The 24,028-nt window shown below is 36.0% G+C and overlaps 2 protein-coding genes across 2 annotated transcripts; both read right to left on the bottom strand.

The window, feature by feature from the left end:
* Nucleotides 1-9,782: 9,782 nt before the first annotated feature.
* On the bottom strand, nucleotides 9,783-16,242 carry LOC133682591 (probable pectin methyltransferase QUA3). Its single transcript, XM_062105994.1, has 7 exons — nucleotides 15,557-16,242; nucleotides 15,151-15,354; nucleotides 14,854-15,064; nucleotides 14,498-14,759; nucleotides 13,860-14,234; nucleotides 13,186-13,281; nucleotides 9,783-10,252 (listed from the first exon to the last, which is right to left on the bottom strand). Exons 1-7 carry the CDS (start codon nucleotides 15,980-15,982, stop codon nucleotides 10,042-10,044), a joined length of 1,785 nt encoding a protein of 594 aa, XP_061961978.1. The 5' UTR covers nucleotides 15,983-16,242; the 3' UTR covers nucleotides 9,783-10,041.
* Nucleotides 16,243-19,393: 3,151 nt separating this feature from the next.
* Nucleotides 19,394-23,462, bottom strand: LOC133683089 (COP9 signalosome complex subunit 1-like). The gene is made up of 6 exons (XM_062106604.1): nucleotides 22,955-23,462; nucleotides 22,050-22,370; nucleotides 21,284-21,400; nucleotides 21,071-21,156; nucleotides 20,078-20,312; nucleotides 19,394-19,824 (listed from the first exon to the last, which is right to left on the bottom strand). Exons 1-6 carry the CDS (start codon nucleotides 23,333-23,335, stop codon nucleotides 19,654-19,656), a joined length of 1,311 nt encoding a protein of 436 aa, XP_061962588.1. The 5' UTR covers nucleotides 23,336-23,462; the 3' UTR covers nucleotides 19,394-19,653.
* Nucleotides 23,463-24,028: the final 566 nt, after the last annotated feature.

The following is a 24,028-nucleotide window of genomic DNA, read 5'->3' as shown; positions in this document are numbered from 1 at the left end:
AATCATTGAGGTGTGTCTGTTTATGTTATCACGTCGAAGAAAAGAGAGTTCATATAACAGAAGGAAAAAAGGAACTCGTGAAATTCACCAGCAAGGCACATCTCATCGATTAAATATCATCTGAAAACTCCTTGCAAATTCACTACAACATTATCTAGTTTTATCGACAGACTAATTCCGTTGATGACAGTAATAAAATCCATCGGTAAAAATAATACCGACGGACTCACCGACGGACGTGTTCCGTCGGTAAAACAGTCGTTGGTAAATTTTATTTCTGTCGCTAATTCTATCGCAAATAAAAAAAACCACCCACCAACGGAAACACCGACGGCTTGCAGACGGATACGCGCGCGCCAAAATTTTTTTTTCCCGCGGGAACATTACCGACGGAATAAATCCGTCAGTAATTTCAACGATAATTACCGACGGCATTACCGATGAAATTTCCGTCGGTAATTATGGCATGGCTGGTAATTTTGTTGGAACTCTCTGTATAATACCGACGGATATTATCCGTCGGTAAGGCCGTCGGAATTTACTCACCGACGGATTATATCCGTCGGTGATGTCGTCGATAATGATGGCATGGATGGTAATTGTTCGGCAACTCTCTGTTAAATACTGACGGATACTATCCGTCGGTATATCCATCGGTAGGTATTTAAAATATATAAAAATAATAATTTATTAATTGTAAAAAACCTTAATAAACAAAAAGAAATGCATTAAACATTAATAATGTAAAAGTAATGTTAAATAATATTCATTACAAATTTAATGTGTTTAAAAAACAAAATTAAACTAGAATAGCGGCGGAGCTGGAGGAGGAGGCTGGTTGTTCCCGGGACCATACGGCCAAAAAGAAGCTGCACAAGTATCGTCACCCATCTTTGATCTCATCTCCATGACTATTTGACGGAGCTCATCATAATTCGTCGAGAGTTGTTGATATTGTTGTTTCAACGCAATGAACTCCTCAGACTGGGTGTTCGATACTGATGGAGAGCTTCCAACAGTTGAGACACTACTAGTCGAACGCAAGTTGTCAGCCGTAGTGTTGGAGAGCCCGTAGACCCTATTTTTATCGGGTCCACCAGACGATCCCGCCTCCATCCACAAATCTGGATCGAAATCTGGATGGGTCGACAGATTGTCCCCATATCTCTCCCTCAATCGGCTATTATAGGTCTCCTGAAAATTCCATCGGTAAAAAAATCATCAAATGCAATTCAAGATGCAATTCAAGAAAATAATAACTTACAAAATAAAATGAATGATCGAACATACCAAGAAGTGCTGAGCACGGTTGTCCACGAACTGTTGCACCCCCTTTTGGCAGTCTTGACTCTGCACATGCGTCTCTAGAAACAGCTCCATTGGACTCGGTTCACGTCCAAGAGACGCAGCCTGTAAGGAAAAAATAAGTTGAAAGTTAAATATATTATAAGGAACGACAAATTAATTAACGATATATTTCATTAAAATTAATCTTACCATCCGCTTTGCATGTGCGCTGAATGGGACGGATCCGCCAGTGTGCGTGGTCACCGAACCATAAATTTACCGGTTCCGGTTGTCGGCGCTCCATATTTCCCCCGAGATGAATGGCGGTTTGAATTCATGCCAAACCGCCACCTCATTCCATCCTTCAAGACCGTTATCCCTCGCATGTCTTTTTTATTTTTTTTTGGTGTCATACCAAAAATCACGCAACCTACTTCCATAGTAACAAATTAGAATTTAAAACATAAAATTATAAAACAAAAATAAATATTATTTTCGATGTTACCTAGTTGCCGCGTGATTCTCCCATACCCTCCTCACAACATTGTTGTCTGCCCTATCCCACTCAAATTTGTTCTGTGTATATAAATAATTCATATAAAATAAAAATAGTACAAGATATAAAATTATAAAAATAATTTATTAAAAATTAACACTGACCTGAAATCGCTTAAACCATGCATCGATATTAGGTTTCCACTCAGGATGGTTGGAAACCTGGCTCCATTGAAACAATGGAATCTCCATCGACGATTTAAACGCCAATGTTATAGTCCTTGCAACCTTAATGTTTGTGAACCTGAAATTAAATAAAAGTAGTAATTAATATTAATTAGTTGTTCATAAATTACGTTATAAGTATATAAAAAAAAAACTAAAACCTAAACAAACTTACATTGAGAGGTCATCCTTCCATTGTGCCTGGTACTTGCGGGTGAATTGACCCCGCTGTGAAGGCACACCGCTTCTGCGCTGTGAAACCGAGCTAGAAGAGGCAGCATCACAAGTTGGCGTAGATTCCTCGCCGTGATCAGCACCTAAGGATACGTCCTCCTCGCTACTAGAAGAACTAGCTGCAACCGTCTTCTGATGACGTGCTGTAGATTTCATTCTACGCATCTACACAAATGTATATGAATAATTACATAATTAACTTCGATTATTTTAAAAAAAATTCGACAGAGTCTCCCCTGTACTGGGGGGTCCCAAGTTGTCGACAAAATCATATTACACTTCCAATTTTATTTCACATCCCGATCCAATCATCCTGGATCTCAACCCAACTCATCATCATCAACATAACATTTTATTCAATAACATCATATAGAATTCCAACTATGAACATTCAAATTTACGGATTAATATTACATTTTTAACATAAATTCAACAATAACAACTATAGCAATACAAACAATAATATCCTAAATTAAGATAAACTAATTAAATGCAATTCTATATATATAAATTAACATTTTTAAAATAAATCAACAATAACAATTATATTTATAAATTAACATTTTTAACATAAATTCAACAATAACAATTATAGCAATACAAACAATAATATCCTAAATTAAGATAAACTAATTAAATGCAATTCTATATATATAAATTAACATTTTTAAAATAAATCAACAATAACAATTATATTTATAAATTAACATGTTTAACATAAATTCAACAATAACAATTATAGCAATACAAACAATAATATCAAAACTAAAAAACTAAAATTAATAAATAAAATTAAAAAACTAAAAAACACTACACAACACACAACATAAACACAAAACAAACAATACACAAAACTAAAAAACATTATATCAATTCAAAATAAATTTGGGAATAAAAAATGCTCACCTTAATAATGTGTTGAATTTAAGATTTTATCTACAAACAATATACAAAACAAAGAACACTAAAAAAAATAATCATAATTAAAATAAAAAAAATACAAAGATAAAGACAAAAAAATACATACCTTTTAAAACTACCACCAAAACAATAAAATCCTTCTAAAAGCTAAATATAAATGAGAGAAGAAGAGCAAGGGAGAAGAGAAAGGGAGAAGAGGAGAAGAGGAGAAAATGAACAAAGTGGGGGGATGGGCGGTATATAAAGCAATATTTCCGACGGAAATTAATTGCTGTCGGTAATTCCGTCGGAAATTAATTGAAATTCGCACCAAAAAAGTTTGGAAATCCCGCCAAACTTTTCGATCCGTCGGCAAATCCGTCGGAATTCCCGTCGGTAATGGTGCAGACGGACACGTGTCAGACATGCGTGCGACAACCCGTCGGTAATTCCGTCGGTATTGGACGTCGGAAATTTCGTCGGAAATCCGTCGGTTAATGTGGCAAAATCCCGTAATTTTTTTGCAACTCTCTGTGAAATACCGATGGTTTATATTCCGTCGGTATATCCGTCGGTGAAGTTTCTTATTTTTTTTATGTAACCCTCTCAAAAAATCTTGAATTGCAATCTTACAGCACACACAACACAATAACAAAGGCTGACCCTTAAAGAAGAATAAATATTTCATGTTTCAAATTATTACATTATAAAAATAAGGCTTTATAACATGTTTAGTTAGTCGGAATTTTCATCTTCGTCCTCTATTGAATTGTTATCATCAGCTTCATCGCACTCTTCAATTTCGTTATCATCTTCTTCAACAACATTCTTTTTTCCACTAGTAGAGCTCAGAACAACATTCAACTCCTCTACGTCAACATCAACAAGACTATCATTGAAAACACAAAAATTCGAATTTTCTTCTAAGTCAATCGACGGAGCAACTCAGTATGGTTCAACCAACTCACTAGCTTGAAAGACTTCATCTATCACACTTGTGTCTTCGTTCTCATCCTGAACAACCTCGACACGACCCTTGGGTTTTGTTTTTAAAACGGATAACCAATTAACTCTTGATCGGTCCTTTCTAAAGGAAGGGGTGTATGTGTAATAAACTTGTTGGCATTGCTTTGCGAAAACAAAGACGTCGTTTACGTTGCGGTGTCTAGCTTTTGAATTGATTTCAACGAGACCATAGTGAGGATCTACTCTGATTCCTCTGTCAGTTGTGTCATACCAATAGCATTTGAATAAAAACACTCTATTTTGCTCACTATGATATTGCAGTTCGATGACCTCTTCCAATCTACTGTAGTAGTCAACTTCAAACTCACTAGAAGTCGATCCCTTAATACAAACACCGCTGTTGTATGTCTTTCTTCTATGCCCGTATTCTTCAGTATGAAAGACATATCCATTATAGCACTTGACTTTTCTTTCGGGGCCCAGACATGGTAAAGACAGTGAAATAGCAGCACTACCTCCCATTTGATAAACCTAGCTTGTAAATTAAATACAACAATAATCAATAAACGGATATTATGTAACATTGACTACAATTAATTACATTGCAAGAGATAATGAGTTTGTGATAGGACTTACATGTGTTCTAAACCATGTGGCAAATTGTTCATCTTGTAATTGAAAGATCTGGGATTCGGTCAGCTGTGAGTTATTGGACAGTAAGTATCGTCGATGTTGCCTGCAAGGTTGTTCCAAAGTATATGAGTGTATGGTATCACAAAACATAAATAGTACACTCTTGACAAAATTTAAGTCGAACATCCACTTACTTAATAAAAGGTCTCAGCTCATCACAGTTAAATATGACATAATTGTGTGCTTGTCTGAACTCTATTTTAGACAAATATCTTCCCCTCACGGTATTTTTAGGTGTGGGTCGTCCAGGATTGGAGAATATTGACAAGTTCCCACTTGAATGCACTTTACCACCATCATCATGCCGTGGAACACGGTTTATCCTCGTTCTCAAATGAGGTTCGAAATAGTATGAGATAAATGTTGAGATCTCCTCAACAATATACGCCTCACATATTAACGCCTCAACATGCTCTTTGTTCTTAACTTTTTTTTAAGATTGAACAAGTACCTGTATATATATTAATAAAAAATTATCAATTAAAAACATTAAAATAAAAATAAAAACATTTAATTATAAATGTCATAGCAACTGTAATATCTAACCTCTCGAATGGATACATCCATCTGTACTGGACCGGTCCTCCAACTTTTACCTCAAACGGTAAATGTACGGGTAGATGCTCTATTGAGTCAAAAAATGATGGAGGGAATATCATCTCAAGTTTGCATATTGTCTCGACGATATTCTTTTCAAGCCTTTCAATGTGATCAACATTCAACTTGCTGGAGCATATGTCTCTGAAGAAATGACTAATCTCCGTTAGTGTATCCCATATCCCCTTTGGCAACAAATCACGAAAAGCTAATGGGATGAGTGTTTGCATAAACACATGGCAGTCATGACTCTTCATTCCATATAATCTGCATTCCTCCGTATTAACCAGCCTTGATATGTTCGAGGCATGTCCATCGGGGAAACGCAGACTCTTAAGCCATTTGTAGACTAGTAGTTGTGCGTTTTTCTCTAGCACGAAGCTTGCTCTTGGTTTTGCGACCCGTGACCCATCACAAACCAACTCCATATTTTTACGGTTACAGAACAGCGCTACATCCAATCTAGCCTTGATGTTGTCCTTTGTCTTCCCCTTCACATCCATGACGGTGTTGAAAATGTTCTCAAACACGTTCTTTTCAATGTGCATGACGTCAAGGTTATGGCGGAGAAGATTGGTCTTCCAATAAGGAAGCTCCCAAAATATATTTCGCTTCACCCAATTATGGGTCAAACCAAAACCAGGAAACTTCTGCTTACCTGATTGGAGACCAAACACAATTTCACCGTACTCTGACACAACATCAAACAATTCTTCACCGGAAAGACGCGGGGGTGCAACATCATTTTCAACTCTGCCAACAAAGAAATCCTTTCTGTTCTTTCTGTACCTGTGGTTATGTGGCAAGAAACGACGGTGACAGTAAAAAAAAGAAGCTTTACCCCCGTTTGTTAGCATGAATGCCTTGTTGTTCTCCATACAATATGGACATGCTAGATTTCCATGCGTGCTCCAACCAGAAACCATTACATAAGCTAGGAAATCATTGATAGTCCACATCAAAGCCGCTCTCATAACAAAATTTTGTTTCCTCGAGATGTCATAAGTCAAAGCTCTAGAGGACCACAACTGCGTCAACTCATCAATCAACGGACGAAGACAAACATCTATATTCCACCCCGGACTGCTCGGACATGGTATGACCATAGATAAAAACATGAACTCCGGCCTCATACACATCCCCGGTGGCAAGTTATAAACCGTCAGTATGACCGGCCAACAAGAATAAGGAGCAGCAAATGACCCGAATGGGTTGAATTCGTCTGTACACAACCCAAGACGCACGTTCCTTGATTCAGCTGAAAAGGGAGGATGCATACTGTTAAAGTGTTTCCAGGCTTCACCGTCAGAAGGATGAACCATCACTCCATCAACCGCATGGTGTGATTGGTGCCATGTCATGTGCTCAGCAGTCCTTGGTGACATGAATAACCTCTGCAGTCTAGGTGTGATTGGGAAGTATCTAAGTTTTTTATATGCCACGAGAGTCTTCCCTCTACCAGTTCTGGGTTTGTAACGAGAATGCCCGCATGTTATGCACTCGATCATCTCAGCATTTTCAAGGTAGTATAACATGCAGAAGTTAGGGCATATATCAATTTTCTGGTATCCTAAACCGAGGGGTTTCATCATGGACTTGACAGCATAGAAGTTCTCTTTCAGCCTGTTCCCTTCAGGTAAAATGCTTCTCGCCCATTCAATAATCTTGTCATAACCGGCCTCACTTAACCCGTGATCTGACTTGATGGTGAACACCTGTGCTACGGCTGATAATTTACTGTGGTTCGTGCAACCATCCCATAATGGTTCGTTAGAATCTCTCAACAGATCAAAAAACCTTGTTGCATCTGCATTAGGTTCTTCTTCTACGATTGGACATTCCCTGACATTACCTTCACTCATTCTCATTGCATTCATAACCATATTCCTGTAAGGATTACTGTTCTCATTTCCAACTTCATGCATGTTGCTAGCACTAAAAGTTGACCCAACCACCTGTTCTTCCATGCTCTCATCAGGAACAAATAGTTCTCCGTGGTTTTCCCCGACATTATCCAACAAACTAAAACAACACTTATGTTAAATATTCATTATCAATTATCAACTATCAACGTTCATACATACAAATTTATACATATATAAATTTACAGAAATCACAACTTCGAAATATAATTGATAACAATTAAACAAGACACTTAAACAAGCTATTAATTATTTATTTCATCACAACGACACATTTAATTCGGTGTAATTCAAACAAAATTTCAACAATTTACAAACAAATATAATTTGACAAAATCTAAAACAAACTATAACAACTACAAAATTATACATTCATACTACAAGTTTCTTTGACAAATAACAATTAAACAAGTACAAACGTTAACAAAATACATATACTAAAACAATAAAATTCACAATTAAATATTAAAACTAAAAAGGATAGATTTACTTATAAAAAAATGATAAATTCTACAAGAAACGGATATTGTGACCACGTACAAGATATAAGAAACTTGAGTGCTCGTGTTGAGAATAGTGGAGAGTTTGGGATGGGTGTTTGGCTGCAGTTTGGGAAGGGAGCTGCAGTTTGGGAGGGGAGAGGTGGGATGGGAAAGAAGAAGAAGGAGAAACAGAGGAAGAGAGTGTCGGCAGATGGGTGCATATAATGGTTTTTTCTGACGGAATAACCGACAGATTTATTCCGTCGGTGATGCCGTTGGTGACAGCGCCACGTCACTGTACAACTATCTCAGTTTGAATCCCTCGGTAATTTCTGTCGGTAAAATCACCTGACGTCACCACGCCGTTGCATATTTTCAGACGAATTGTATATCCCGTCGGTGAAATCGTCGGTATATACCAACGGAAGTACCGATGGAATAAAGCCGTCGGTATATACCGACAGATTTGGAGACGAAATTATTTCTGTCGGTATAAATTACCGATAGAAATATTCTATCGGTAATTCCGCTGCTTTTCTCCAGTTTTCTGGTAGTGATTGATGTTCTTAGAATGAATAACAGCAGATTTGTTGTCTCTTTTTTTTTTTTTTTTGTCTGTAAACAAGAAGCCTGTACATGCTAGTTGGCGAAGATAGGATCGTCGTACATGTAAATAATGGCCATGGCAAAGCTTAAAGTCCATAGTTAGCTAGAACCCTCTGTTTGAAATGATCACTCATGAATAGTAGGGACAGCTTAACCTCTTCATCTCATCAATGTCCCGTGTGATGGGAACATGGGAAGGAGTTAAGATGGGGTGCCGAAATGTCATCTACCTGTCAACTAGTCCAAGCCCCTCACCAACTATATTTAAGGATTTGGATTGACGTTTCCAACTCATTCAAGTTGAGGGATGGAAGAATTTTTCAGTTCACATGAAAAAATAAAAAAAATAATTGAATTGGACTATGTAAATTGACTTGAGGATCAAGAATTTGAAATTGCAAAGGTCAATTTTGATTGGAGAATTCATATGCGTGTGTAATAAAATATCCAACACCGACTACCACTGGTCACCGTGTTCAAATCTGAGATTTACACATCCGTTCGTAGTTTTTTCTATTTACTTTGTTTTTTTTATTGAAACAAGCATTGAATTTAATTTTCCGACTGAATCTCGATCCATTGCCGGTTCGCCACCCTAATCAAAGGGGAGGTGTGGACCTTATGAATAAGGGCGGTAGGCTCCTGTATGAGCATACACGTGAAACTCTTATAGACCCACCCACATCCATTAATTGCCCCCACCGGCACTGCTTTTGCCACCTTCAAGCTGCAATTGCTGGAGCCTGGAGTAGGATACACCCCCAACCACCCTCTCCCTCAGACTGTATAGCTCTGTCTGATATGGTGGGCAATTACTGAGACTCGGCCTGGTTGAAATGGCCAATCACCTTTCTGTGATCTAATGGCCCATATCCTCTCCGCAAAACACAACTGTAAGGAATTTCCAGCTCTGGCCTGCACGAGGAAAGCAAGGTCTATCTTACACGTGGGCTGCCTTCCTCAATGCAATGCCGTGAAGGCACTCCATCATATGATTTCTCGAGACCATAGCAATGCCTCTTAGGCGTTGGCCAAAAACAATATTATTATCAGAGACGAAAACGTTGGATGTTGTCTTCATACAGCGGTGACTCACCGGCCAACAGGCAGGAAAACGTCCTTACACATAACAGGTGGACGCCGACACGTACTCAGTTAAGATGGCAACATATATATGCTTGAAGATTCGAAATGTTGATACATTCCTTAGCAGACTAGCAATGTTAGGGAGCCACAGCACATGGTACTGCCGTTCACTTTACTATTTGAAGCATCACTGATGTTATATACATTGAGTTTCCTCTTTTTCTGATAAGAACAGACATTGACAATAACAACATTCGCAAGTGAAAACAATAATAATGAGCTGTGGAAAGACAAAAAATCATATTCGATAAATTAAATCAAATCATATCACAATACAGTATTATCAGTAGCCGCTATACCTATACTAACATGATTCTGAATGTCCTTCCATCTGTGTACCTCCTACCACTGCTAGATATATAAATAGCCAAAAGAGGAGCAAGAAAGGAATCTGCATCCATTTGATGCATGCAGAGTATGCCTTGGCGTTATATCAGAACTGAGAAGAACGGAAAAGAAAATTACATTACAGAGAAAAAGGTTATGTCTCAACGCAGCTTCCAAAAGGTTTTTGTTGCAACCAGAATTTTTTCTCTTCCACTCGATTCTGGCTCTTTCTCATGAATGGTAACCAACCATCTTACAGCAAGAGCTACACGAGCCACTTTATCAATAACTTCAGGAGAATCTCGGATAATGACTGTTCCTTCTGGACGTAATATTCGGTCCATCTCCACCATTAAATCCACAAGGTTGCACCTGCAGTGAATCAGAGATGATGAACATGTTCACTTTATCTATAAAATAAACGGTCATTTGAAAATCAAATATTTAGCCCAGATTGAAAATAGAGTGCCCATACAGGCACAGATGCTAGATGACCATAAGCAAACCAAACTGGCAACTATTTTGAAAAACAGTACAAACTTCGGGGTCGAGGAAAGATTTAACTAATCAAATAGAAGAAACTGTCTATCTAATAAATTATTCTAGTCCTTAAAGCTTGGACGGGTGCTGGCATGCAATGTTGTGCAAAAACTTCCCCTTGCTGCTGTGCATGGCTTTCACTAAGTTCAGCCCTAAAGCAAAAGAAACAAAATTGGAACTGATATATAAAAAGAAAATCAGAGAGAGAGAGAGACTTGGAATGAACATATCAAACAATGAAAATCCATGGCAAGTCCCTCAAGTTGCAAACAAAGAAACAATCTGTCCATCAAAAAACACATTCTCACATTCACCATCACTGCCCTTACAACCACAAGTCGAAACTACAACCAAAATGTAAAACAGATCACAAGATCCCAATGCGCATACGCTCCACTGGTTCTCACCTTAGCAAACCACCTTATCAACATCAACATCCCATGCTCAACAAGGAACATTTCCCCATAACTATCCTTTTAATGCACTACCTCTCCATCTTTTACCATGACTTCCACACCATTGATATTACATCTTACTCCTAGTCATTTTGTACAAATGAGAACACATGCTCTGACACTTCCTCAGAGAATGAGCACGATTCTCAATATAATGCCAATGATCAAGTGACTTCAAACAGATTGACTATTGTATTGTTCTCAGATCATTTAGGCTTAAGAGAAAGCTGGTGGATTGTCATTGTTTCTTAGAATGCAGAGCGATGCACAAGAAGCTTAGCCTAGAGGTACTGGAGTGAGGTGAGGAGAGTGAAGTGAGGGGGGGGGGGGGGGAAGATAAGGATAGTGTTTTTATGCTGTGACAGGTGAGGTCGGGGCTTTTTTTCCTGATGAAAGAAGATTTAAGAAGGAAAGAAGATAAGGATACATGAAGAAGGATAAAATATTACCCTCCACAAAAAAACAGAAAATGAACCAACAGAAATCCCCAGGGCGCAGAGCACCATAACAATTCTAGGAAGGCAATACTATCCCACAATAATTGCTTGCAAAGGTAGTAAACTTGAAGATTCAAAAGTTCCATTCTGCTCAAAATACTCCAAATCACTGCAAAGATATCACATGCCAAAAGATATCCTCCATTCTGCTTGACACCACCCATTTTTCACCAAAAACACTGGATAGCCTGTTCAGAAAGTCCCATGCTACTGGACAAAGCTAAAAGGTTGTGGGTATTGCTACTTTAAAGCACATATCACAAACATTAGGCAATAAAGCTAAACAAGGCCTCCTCCTTGCCTGCAACAAGTAGCTTTCCAGTTGCAATTGGCGAGAAAGAAAACACTCATATCTGGAGGGGTCAAGCAAGATGGGAAAGAGATGATTTGAAAGAGAAGGTGCCTGGTTTTTCTAAGGTCCAAACATGCCTATCTTGCCTTGAGAATAAGAGAGAGGAGTTGAGAATTTGAAGAAGTAAAACAAGCTCTTGGTCCTCTCATTTAAGTTACTAAATAGTGAAGATTCCAGGAAATTATCCCCTCTCACGACAAAAAAATTCAAGATAGGAGCATTATGTGTACTAGCAAGGTCATAAAGAGTTGAGAAAAGGAAATACAGAAGAACAGGGAGCTTCTCCATCCAACACATGATTGATGGGTATGATTGTGTAGGGAAATTCTTAGAATTTAAGTGAAAACTAACTAATTCCTGATAGGGGGGGAATGGCCAATACTAGTCAAGGTATCTACATGTAGGCAGAACTACAGTAATTTATGTTTGTATATTTACAATTGATAAAATAAAGATCAACAGACATGGCTTGTGCATGGCAGATCATGATCACTATCACTGTGCAGAGAGATTAAGAGTTTAAAGCTTCATGAACCACATGCCAACCCCCTGCTATTTGGATACAGCAGCCTTATTCAACACGTAGCAGCCAAGGAAAAAAGAAATCAATAAATAATTTTAATGTAATTTTCTGTATAGTTTTAGATTGAAACCCTAGTCTATTAAGAAATTTGTTTTCTTCAGAATCTTAATACCATTCTGGAATTACGGTTTGCTTGGAAAATTATTTTAATGTAACTTTCTGTATAGTTTTGATGTTGAAATTTATTATAAATAATATGCATTCAGTTTGAAGACTCTGTAGTTTTCTTCTCTTTTCTTATTGCTATAGTAACTTGGATTACCATTCATGTTTTATTTCTACACCCTAATTATTCTAAAAACACATCCCTAATAAACCGAATTTCTCAGACTTCCATCCCTAACCCTAAATCCCATCAAAAACACTAAAGCTCTACAATCTTCAAGGTTTTCTTCAATCACAGTTTTTCAAGTTAAATCCTCCATCAAATCATGCAAATAAAATAAAAAGTTTAAACTTTCTTTCCTCTCCACATTGAGAAAGAAAAGTCTTATTCATCACGTTGCACAACTTATCCTTTAGTGGATAATGCAAATGATTAAACTAAAACAACTCAGTGCAACATCAAGACAGCATTATGCCTCAAATGTCATTTTTATGGAAATGAGGAATAAACATGCCTCTATTTTCTGGTTCAGCCAGAGCGGAATCCTCTTTGGCAGCAATAAACAAAGAATTTTTATTTTTTAAAAGCTGGGTTCATGGAAAAATTTCACCAGATTGAAATTACCCCACACAACATTCAAAAAACAGGCATGCGTTTCCATTTAATAAAAACAGAAAATGAGAAGGCAAAATCTTGTTATCATTTCACACCATATGTGTGCAGGAAAATAATGAGAAAATGAACAGGCAACTGCAAATGAAGATTCAAGTACCTGTTCTTGCTTGAACCAGGCAGTTTTAGTAGTGATTCAATGCCTGCTACATGGATGAGATCATAGGAACGGGGATATGTTGAGAAAGGTTCACACCTGACACCACAAGTAAAAGGAATAAGGTTGAGCAGAATAGATAACCCTAAATCTGATTTCATACCACCAAAGTTTCACTTTCATTAACAGATATCATATCCAAAGAAGGAAGCAAAGCGAATCACAATTATCTTGTCCTTAATATCAATTAGAGGAAGGAGACATGTTTAATGCCACCCAAGTCCACTTCCATTAACATATATCGTATCCAAAGGAGGCAAGTTATCACCATCTTGTCCTCAATTTGTCATTTAGAGGGAAAACAAACTTTTGGCCATGGATAAATTACTACCATTAGTATATTTGAATACAGATTAATAGAGCAATAACCAAGCAAAAAATAGATTGGTGATTAGGATCTTGAATTGATGATCAGAGAAGCATGTTCAACAAAGGACTTTTTTTTCCTATCTAACTGCATACCACCACTCTGTTGACAGTTGGCACTCGGCTTCAAGAATGTGCAACAAATATATCCACCAACTTAGTTAAATATGAAGGCGAGATCATCAATAACATGACCAATATAAGTAGCATGCTATATATGAATTTCTGGTACAGAGCTGGGAGTAACTCACCAATCATGGTAGACTCCAATAAGGCCTCGGTCATATATTACACCAAGCGTAGATGGCTTGCGAGCAGGAACGACATTCATCACCCATACAGGATCTGGCATGAGTGCTGCTGCAAAACTCCCAAAAAATGCATTCATGTCCATGACATTGCGTATGGCTGGAGTTCCTAGCTTCACATTCAAAGAATTCTTATAGTATGCAACCCTCCTTACCCAGCGCCGTGTGTCAGCGTCAAACAAATCTAACCCATTTTTCATGTGCACAGCCCTGGAAGGTGCTTTCGTTAGCCTATCAGGCCACTTAGGAATAGTCCCAATGGTACAATCCCCCTTCACAGCTGAAGTCCTACTCACACATTTCTTTAACTTGAAGTACCTGCAACATAATTGAGCTTAGCTTCAGAATTTATGGTGTTCCCATGCAAGTAAATGAATATTATCTTGAGCAGAAAGCTCAATTGATCAGGTTGCTAACTAAAGGCAAATTTATCAAATTTGCACCTAAAGTCCTAAACCAAGTGCATTAGTTGCAAGATGGTCGAAAGAAAAGAACAACAGCAGTGCTGCCATCATCCGAGTTGCTGCAAACACACTAGAATAAAACTTTTAGAAACTGAAGATTTATTTCTCGACAATTACCATGCATCATTTGGGTCATCTGATTCGTCGCACAATTCAAGACCATATTCATTTTGGTTGGGCAGGCATAAATCTCCAGCAGGTTTTTTCCATATGACGGTGTTTCCATCCACAGCAATCAGCTCATAGCACAATGCTCTTGCCACAGCCTGGAGATCAGCCCATTCCTTGTCTTGTTTAGCCCACTGCACAGGTGGTCCAGAAATGACAAGATATCCTCCAGGACGAAGCAACCGATTTACTTCGATAAAATAAGATGCATCTGCAAAACCAGATCCCTTCAATGTAAGATCTACTGGCAGGTTGTATCCGAGGAATATGAAAACATAGAAGGATACAAGTCATAAAGAACTTACTATAAGCTGTAAAAGGGATCAAGCATCGGGAGCAATGCACCAAGTCAAATGAAAATGCAGGATACGGGAGTCTCCGAGTGCCAAGCATGGCAACAAATGCCGGAACCCCTCTCTCCAGTGCAAACTGTATCTGTGATTTGTGTGAATCTCTTGGAGCAAATGAGAGAGTCAAAATCCCTTCATTCAGCAAATATCCTCCCCAACTAGCAACCTAGAACACGATCATGTCATAAGAAACCTCCGGTATACAACAAGTTTACAAACTAAAAATCACAAAAACAAAAAATTATTCCCTACCCCACATCCCATATCAAGAGCAGTCCTCAAAACCCCGCCTTTGATAGGAATATATTGCCCAAGCTTCTCAATATACTGTACAGCACCCTCTGGAAACATTGTTCCACCGCCAGGGAAAATGAAGTGCTCTCCTTCCTTTTTCATCCATCCTTGATGACCTTTCCTATCAGCAATTTTATCATGCGGCATATTCGCATGCCATATCTTGACATCAAAACACAAAAAGACCGCGGACATCAATGTATATCAATACAAATTACCCAAAAAAAAAGAGTGTAAATAAACTAATTAAACTAGCAAGATCAGTAAGAAAATAACCCTATTACTACCACAACTATGACTATTAAAAACACATAAATAAACTATTTCTAATTAAAAATACAAGAAATTCAGCAAAAGTGCATACCTTATGCAAACTCTGAGGCCATTGAACAGAAATCTTATAACCGTCAGGTGGCGGGATCAAGCAAAGATGAGTATCCTCAACGGGAGGACAATGACGTTCTCTATAAAAGTTCATTTCTCTACTTAACTGACTATTCCTTCTAGGATCTTCACAAGGCATGTGATCTACTTCGTCCGCAGGACAAGCTTCAATCGGCTGAGCATTCTGCCCCGCCTCAATCAAAGCGACAAGACGGTGGCGTTGGCGTGGATCAGAGGTGGAGCGGAGGAGTGTTTGGCGGCCTGAAGCGGCAAGAGAGTCGCCGAGTGGAGTGAAGACTAGAAGGAAAAAAAGGAAGACTAAACCGAAGAATGTTGCCGTTACTAAATCAAGTAGTTTCCATTGGCGTGGGTTTCGTTTCGACGCGGGCAGATTTAGGTGTCCCATTTTTTATTTCTTAGATCTGATTATATGATTCTTTCTTTGTGGCTTAGTGGAGCCGAGGAGAGGGGGGGGGGGGTTGATTTGCTCTGGTTTTCTTTGATGAGAGATGGGAGCTGATCGGTGGCGGTGAGTGAGTGATTTAGAGGAGGAGGGAGATTATGTTCACGTGACGGTGAGGGATCTGGTTAACCATTTTATTTCTTCTCTTTTTTCTGTTACTATTTCTTTTCTTTCCTGTTTTTTAATTCAACATCTCGTTACACGCGTTAATTAATTCGAATGAAATATTTTATTTTTCATGGTCAATAATGATATTGAGTTATATAAATTAGGATTTTATTCAAGTATACATTCAATTATTAAAAACAAATATCTTATATAAATTATCATGCATTCTCGGGTTGTACATATTCTTCGTGCAATCCTTGACACGTAAAATTCACTTCTTTTCCAGGTTTTAAATAAAATTGTTCATAATTTTTTTAGCAGTGCTAAATCTTTCTTTTTTTCCATCAAATTTTAATACTTTAACAGGAGGTTTCATCGTACTTCCTTTTATTATATATTGGGTGTGAAGCTCGATAATAGGATGGAGTAGATCCATTTATACACGTGTCTTTCGGACAACAGTACGTGGCAGTAACAGGCTAAAAAGGAAACCGACTTTTACTGTGTTGGGTTTTAGAGAAATAATAACTATTTTTTTTTGAAATATATTAAAATAATATTTTTTATTTTTTTAATATTAGAAAATCAAAATTATCTGAAAATAAAAAAATTAAAATAAAATAATTTAATTAATTAATTTTTTCAAAATTATTTTTGAAATATTAAAACAAATAAAACCCTCTCAATAATGTTTTTTTTTTATTTCATCCTCGTACGTTTATTTTTGCATCATTTTATACGTTGAGATCGGCCTTTCTTTGCATGCTCTTGCGTGTGTGGAGTGTCTGGAAATATTATAGAGTTAAGTTAAAAATCAATGTTACAAATAAAAATTTATATTATGATTAAAAATAAACTTTAGATACCAAAATTAACTCTGCCAAACTTTAATAAAAAAAATCATTTATTACCGTATCAAGCAAAGGATCTACATAAATAACTCTACCAAATGTGTAATGAGATACAATTAATCATCTGTAGAAGCATTTAATGTAAATTAAAATTATACTTGTGACTTTAAGTGTTTAATATATATATATATATATAGAAGCGTTCAACCTAATTTATAAGAAAGAACAAGTGCCTATTTATTTTTTAATAAAAACATTTCTTTTAAAACTTTATGAATTCGTGATTGTTTATTAGTTTTTTTTATTTTGTAGCAAATTTATTATTATTATTTATTTTAAAAGCTGTTGTTGTTTTTTTCATTAATCCATGGATTAAGTCGTTAAATATACTTGAAATTATTACAAATATAATGATTTTAAGCTAAGTAGCAAGCACCGTAATAGACTATGTTACAAGGAACATTAGGAATGAGGATCCCAATCCCCCTCATTCACCGCTCTCTCGCATTACGTATATATTTAGTAATGTAATAATAATTGTTTTTTAAATAATTTTTTATGTTAAAAAATATATAAATAATAAATTTTTATATTTTAAAAATTATTTTTTAAAACATATAAATCATATTAAATTTTAATAAAATAAATAAATTTTTTAAAACACGGTTTTCACATTATCAAACCCTATAATAACTACAAAAGGTGAGAATCTTTATTACCTTTGATATTAAATAAATTGAGCCCGCTTGTTGTTCACTCGTCTATTACCAAATAGGTAATGATACTAGATGCTTGTTAGATTTCTTCAACTGGGTTTCTCTTAAATTACAATAGTTTTCAATTTTTGTGTTGATTTTATACAATTAAACTTTAAAAGGACAGAGGCAAAAAAAAAAAATTAAACTAAAAGTTGGGTAATATTTTTTAATTACTGCAAAATTAAATAAAACCAGGTTCCAACACAGCCCCTCGTCACTGTGGAAAAAAAAACTAGTATTATTCTAAATTAAAAACAAACTATTAAATATCCTTCTGTCACCGTATCAAGCAAAGGATCTACATAAATTAATTACTACACTTAAAGCATCGTAAAACAAGGGTCAAAGCAAACGAATTGTTCCTCTTCTCAACGAGGTCAACATGCATCTACAAAAATAAATAATTATTTTTTAAATTATTTTTACTTAAAAATATATTAAAATAATATATATATTTATTTTTTAATTTTATTTTTAATACCAGAATACTAAAACAATATAAAAATATAAAAATAAATTTTAAATAAAACAAATTAAATTTTTTAAAAATACGTGGAAACAAACACATTAATAATTTAACTTGAAGAAAACCTGGGTCAAAATTCTTGGATTTCATTCACATCTCCCGTTGAAAAAAAAAATAATAATAATAATCGGAAGGCCATGTATGTTGCTGCTGCCAAGTGCCGGACTGACACGGCTTTAGCCCTCACTAGTTTTAAATGTCCTCTATATTTCTTGAAACTTTTTATTTGCCCCCTTATCTTTGAATCCTAACTCTATACTTGGTCGCTGCGTCTTACTGGCAAATAAAATGTTTATATAGACTTTGAATAGTGTGTTTGGAAATATGGTTACCGTTATTTTTTAAAATATTTTTTATTTAAAAATATATTAAAATAATATATATTTTTTATTTTTAAAAAATTATTTTTAACATCAACATATTAAAATGATTTGAAAATATTCAAAAAATATTAATTTAAAATAAAAAAAATTCAAAAATAAAACTAAAAATATCATGATTACGGGTACATTCAAAGTATTCATGTATCTAATTTTTATTTATGGAAATATTTACTTGCTAAAAGCTATTATAACTATTTATATAGAAAAACTAAAAAACCTTATTAATATTAACTAAAAAAAAGTCATTCCTTTCAAATATAAAAAAAACAAAAAAAAAACTAATTCTATCTAGAAAAAAACTAAAAAAAAATTATATTACGCAAACATATGATTAGGACCAACTCACTCGGGTTCTAGAGATGTGCTTACATTCATGGAAGATGCTAGAGAAATGTGACAGTGGATGCTATTACTATTGTTGTGGTGACAATTACATCAGATCATCGCGAACGCTGGAAGATTTCTATTCAATAAAGATACAACCAGAACCAACTCACTCAGAGGTTTGTAGCTGCCAATGTCCAACTCATTGCATTGGAGGGCCAAGCACACTGTTTCCATGCCGGCTATTCAATTAAGATCACATTATTTTACCATGCATCCACTTATCACCATTCACAAATCTCAAATTTGATTTCCCATATTCAATTCAAATGTTTCCATATGCAGTCTTGTATGATGTAGAGTAAAACGAAAAACCATGGCCAAAGGGCTATGGAAGAAGAGGGTGAAACAAAAAATTTGTGGCTGCAACTTCTTAAATAAATCCAAGTATATACAAAGAAAGAAAGAAACAGCCAGAAATTGGCCAGGTCATTTCGAATCTTGCCATCCCCCAAAATGCTATTTTCCGCCACGGAAACCAATTTTTTTGAAGATTTAAAACTCAGATTCACTGCACCAGGAGACCTATGTTCAGGAATCCCAGAAACTAATCAAGACAATGTTGGCCACGGTTCTCATTGTCCAAGTTGAACCGGAAATTCATTTAAAGTTTCCTAGAAGCCTTGTATTCATGCTTGATAAGATTTGCCCTCAGCAGCATTGCTCGAACATCCCTATCAAACTCATTGCCTGTCTGCAGTACCCGCTGGAAAGTCGCATTCCTTTGATCCGCATGGCGTGCATATAGAATTTTGTTGTGCGAGTCAATTCGTGCCTGCAAAGGCATGGTATTTTTATCAGTAAGGTATCGAGATAAGTTGTGCAAAAGGGTGGAAAGGTTTTGCTGTGTGACATGAAAACAACCAATGGATATACTGAAAAATTTTGGAAGGAGACCCGGTCAAAACCCCATTGTGAATGCCATGGAATTCCAGTCATGGGATATTTCCTAAACCTAGACATCTGGGGCAAACTATTTAAGCTGGATAAAAGAACAAAAAATTAGCCATGCAAATTGCAAGCCAAACCTGTATTTGATTGTCAGCAATCAAGGCTTCAAGTTCTTTCCCTAAGCCCGCAACAGTTGTTTTGAAAGCATTGGCCATCATATGCAGATCAACAGACACGAATGGGTGTGTATACTGAATGAGAGCTTTGTTGCGGATTTGATCATACAGTGTCTGGACATGGTCATGCAAATGGATGTCAAGCATTAGGTTTGCTTTAAGATTTCCCAGGTAATCCAGACAAGAAGCATAATGGCTGCAAAGGAAACAGAGAAAAGAAGAAATTTTTGTTTACAAAACAGGCTTCATGTCCAACAGCGTGAATATAACTGTTGGCAAGCTTATGAGAAAAGATGTTGAAAAAAGAAAAGAAAAGGAAAATAGACCACTCAACTAAACTCCAGGATGTAAATTAGAGTTAAACAATCATATATTGACAAACATGAATAAAAGCTCAGCTGATGACAAGCTAATGGAAAAAGAGACCAAAATATGAAGACAACTAATCCCCCAGGCTACTGATTCGAGTTAAATATGAGACTGTTGACATTATAGTGCAAACTCTCCAAGCAGCCTTGTACATTTCGATAGTTTGACACAAGCAAGATTAAAGGAGAAGGAACCTTATTTTCCTTCTTTTTCCAAGTTTTGTTTTTCCATCTTCGGTAGAAAAAAGACAGTTCCAGAAATTAAAAAAAAGGAGTTTATGAGGATATTTTGCTTCTATTGAACCCATATATAATAAATCTATTACCGATGACAAGCTCTTGGAAAAATTGAGCAAGTATAGGCAATCTTCCCAGATTAAAGAACCATCTTCTCAAAATCAAAATCCAAGACTTTGTTAAAATAAAAGATCCTGAATCTCCTCCCATCTATACCAAGTACCAACACAAAATTTCTTGGATTTACAATATAGAGCACAATGGTTAACTGCCACCTTGCAAGAATATATCATCAAAAGTCAAAGCATTAAAAATGCAAATCAAATCGTGTACCATCATAACAAGTTACCTTGAGTAGAAATCATGAATAAGCTCTCTAACTTCAGGTACCAACTCCAAGAAATTACGGAAGTTGGGATTGTCTATGACTTTGCTCTGCCAAGCAAAAGCACTGATTAGAAACTACCCTCTGAAGTTCATTGAAAAGCCAGTGAAAAACAAGATTAACAAGAAGAAAGAGGGAGTGGAGAAGGAGAAGAAGATGATGATGAAGAAGGAACACCTTCAGCTCCGTCCGGTCAAAACTTGCAAGAGCACAAAGTCCTCCGTATGTTGCAACATCTTGTGGAGCAATAACTTCATTGTATGAATTTCCCAATTCAGGACTTACTTCCAGGAACTGTACCCATAGAAAGATAACATACGCAAAGTAAGAATATAAAGTTGCCTCCAAATGCTCAGAATACAGCCCATCCAAGATAAGCAAATATTGGAGATAAGCACAAAAGAAGGTGCTTGGTTCATCAAAATAAATGAGCGGCCGAATTTCAGTAAAACAACACTCACCCTTCAACTTCAAGTTTTAAGCAGTTAAACAAAAATGCACCATTGCCTACTTAGAATTCAAAGACCATTCAAGATCAAAATCAGCAACAAATGACAATATCCAATTAATAACCAGAATAAAAAAGATTCTTAAATTGCTAGCTTAAAACTTAATAATCCCAAAAGATACTTAAAAAAGCAAATTTGGCAGCTGTGAGTTTGTTTACAGCCAGGAAGATCACAGGAAGTACAACTCACACTACGTAACCAAAGCATTTGAAAACAAACTGTAATGAAGATAGTGAAAATACACAGAGAGCGAGCAAATATCAGCTGTATTGTCCAATTCTGTAACAAAAATTTCAACCTATCTTAACTGCATCCTATGTGATTATAATGCTGCAAATTATGGGTTTAAGATGCTACATGGGTTAAAAGAAAAAAAAATAATGACAATATTCATACTGAACTGAATACATTGGAGGTACACAAGTAAAGCAAACCTTACGAGCAGCGAGTTTGTATTTTTTAGCCTCCAAATGAGCCAATCCAGCAGCACAACGTAGTTTTGAGACTGTGGGAGGTTCAAGAGCTTCTGCTGTTTGTTCTGCTTTGCTGACATAGCTTGTGACATGAGTAAATTGGCCCATTTCAATGCTTACAAGAATTGCACTCATGCACATATGAATAACATGCTTTGATGTAGTGCAATAATCACGGGTACGGGCATAACTTTTAAAAGCATCCGCAAGGTAACCATGAGCATAGTAGTAATCTCCAAAATCATTATATCCCATTCTTATGCTTTCTTTGATCAGGTTTGTCTGCACAAAATATATATATATATATATATATATATATATATATATATAAAAAGAGATGTAAATCACACCACCATAGACGGTGACAATTATAAACAAAAGTGAGAAATTCACTCCACAGATTAACCCTACATCATAGTCTCAATAGTCATCACAGGTAGGAAAACTATAAAAGTGTGACAGAGATATAACCACGTGATCTTCTTTTATAGCAAATACATGTCCACAAAGCTATAGTAAGCCAACAAAACCGAAAGTAAGTTTCCACCTGAATTTTTTTGGGGGCCTCTAGGATAGAAACTAAAACGAACCTGTTTTCCAGTTATTCCCCCCCTAAAAAAAACTTAGGATTAAGACTACTGTTATAGCAAAACAGACACCGCCTGTCTTAGTAACATTTAATTAACAAGATAATCATCACAAAAACAAACCCACAACACCATGTTTTTTCAATTATTTTCCCCTAAAACAGTTATTAATACTAGCATTATAGCATAAGTGCAAACATAAAATGAATTCCGAAAGCAACCAATAGAATAATAATCACTGAAACCCAAAATAAAATTAAAAAAAAAAAATGCTTTTACCCTATAAGCATTAAGTTCATTCTCAAGCTTCTCTTTCCTCTGATCAGCTCTCCGATCCACCATCTCACACCAAGCACTATCCATCCCATAATTACTACCCAACCTCCCATCAATCTTCTGCACTACATCTCTAAACAATTGCGTGTTCTCTCCTTTCTTGATTTCTTCATATGCCATTCGTAGCGCTTCCATCTTCATCGCCGTGTTATTATTCTGACCACACCGGTCCGCGATAAACAGCAATCGCGTTATTTTTGTTCTCCCTGTGTACAGTCCGGCGTACGCTTCGATGTCGAGTTGTTCACTGCTAATGATTGGTCTGTTTCGGTTGTTAGAAACATCAGCTCCACCGTTGGCGTAAATCTCGTTGTCGGGTTCCATTGAATAAGAATTTTGGGGGTTAGGGTTTTTTGTGCTTATTTTGGATCAGTGAATTTGCCACCACTTTACTATTCTTCCTGCTTGACACAGACACTGGACGGTGGTTTTCACTTTTCACATGGAATTTTGTCGGGTACCAATTTAAATAGCTTTCATTTTTAAAAAAATCTTTAAAATGTTCTGTAAAAGTTAAAATAATATATTTTTATTTATAAAGACTTATTTTTCATTTGTTTTATATATAAAAATCTATCTTATTTTAATCAACATATTTTTTTAAACCTGTTTTTTTTTTAATTGTAACTAAAAATATTTGTTAAAATCTAGTTTTTAAATAAAACCACAAAAGCTTTCACAATATCAAACACACACTAAAATCACCTAAAATCCGCGTCATTTTACTCATTAATTATATTTGTGGACTTACATTACGCCGATAGCCAAAACATTTTTCATGGATTTGTGATGCAAAGATGATTTAAAAAAGTTTTTATAAAAACATGACTCGGGATATTGATCTGATCGAGAACAAAATAATAATATATGAACCAATTTTATTTTTTTTAAAAAAAGAAGCATCAGAGCTTGCGAAAAAAAAGAATCATTTTTTTTACAGCGACGAAATTAAAATCCCCACCAATCAAGTGTAGAAAGAAAAACGTAAAAAAAAATCGACTTGGGCTAACCTAACCG

This window comes from Populus nigra, chromosome 2 (assembly GCF_951802175.1).
Source record: "Populus nigra chromosome 2, ddPopNigr1.1, whole genome shotgun sequence".
In the NCBI taxonomy this organism is placed as follows: Eukaryota; Viridiplantae; Streptophyta; class Magnoliopsida; order Malpighiales; family Salicaceae; genus Populus; species Populus nigra.
This window is presented reverse-complemented; position numbering and strand designations above follow the sequence as displayed.

Excerpts from the sequence above, each read along its gene's own strand:
- LOC133682591 (XM_062105994.1), bottom strand. The coding sequence starts at position 15,982 with ATGGGACACCTAAATCTGCCCGCGTCGAAACGAAACCCACGCCAATGG. Across the intron at positions 15,355-15,556 it reads GGCCTCAGAGTTTGCATAAG|ATATGGCATGCGAATATGCC; the intron begins GTATGCACTTTT and ends TTTGATGTCAAG. Across the intron at positions 14,760-14,853 it reads GATCCCTTTTACAGCTTATA|ATGCATCTTATTTTATCGAA; the intron begins GTAAGTTCTTTA and ends CTGGTTTTGCAG.
- LOC133683089 (XM_062106604.1), bottom strand. The coding sequence starts at position 23,335 with ATGGAACCCGACAACGAGATTTACGCCAACGGTGGAGCTGATGTTTCT. Across the intron at positions 21,401-22,049 it reads ACAAACTCGCTGCTCGTAAG|TTCCTGGAAGTAAGTCCTGA; the intron begins GTTTGCTTTACT and ends CTATGGGTACAG. Across the intron at positions 19,825-20,077 it reads TTGCTGACAATCAAATACAG|GCACGAATTGACTCGCACAA; the intron begins GTTTGGCTTGCA and ends ATGCCTTTGCAG.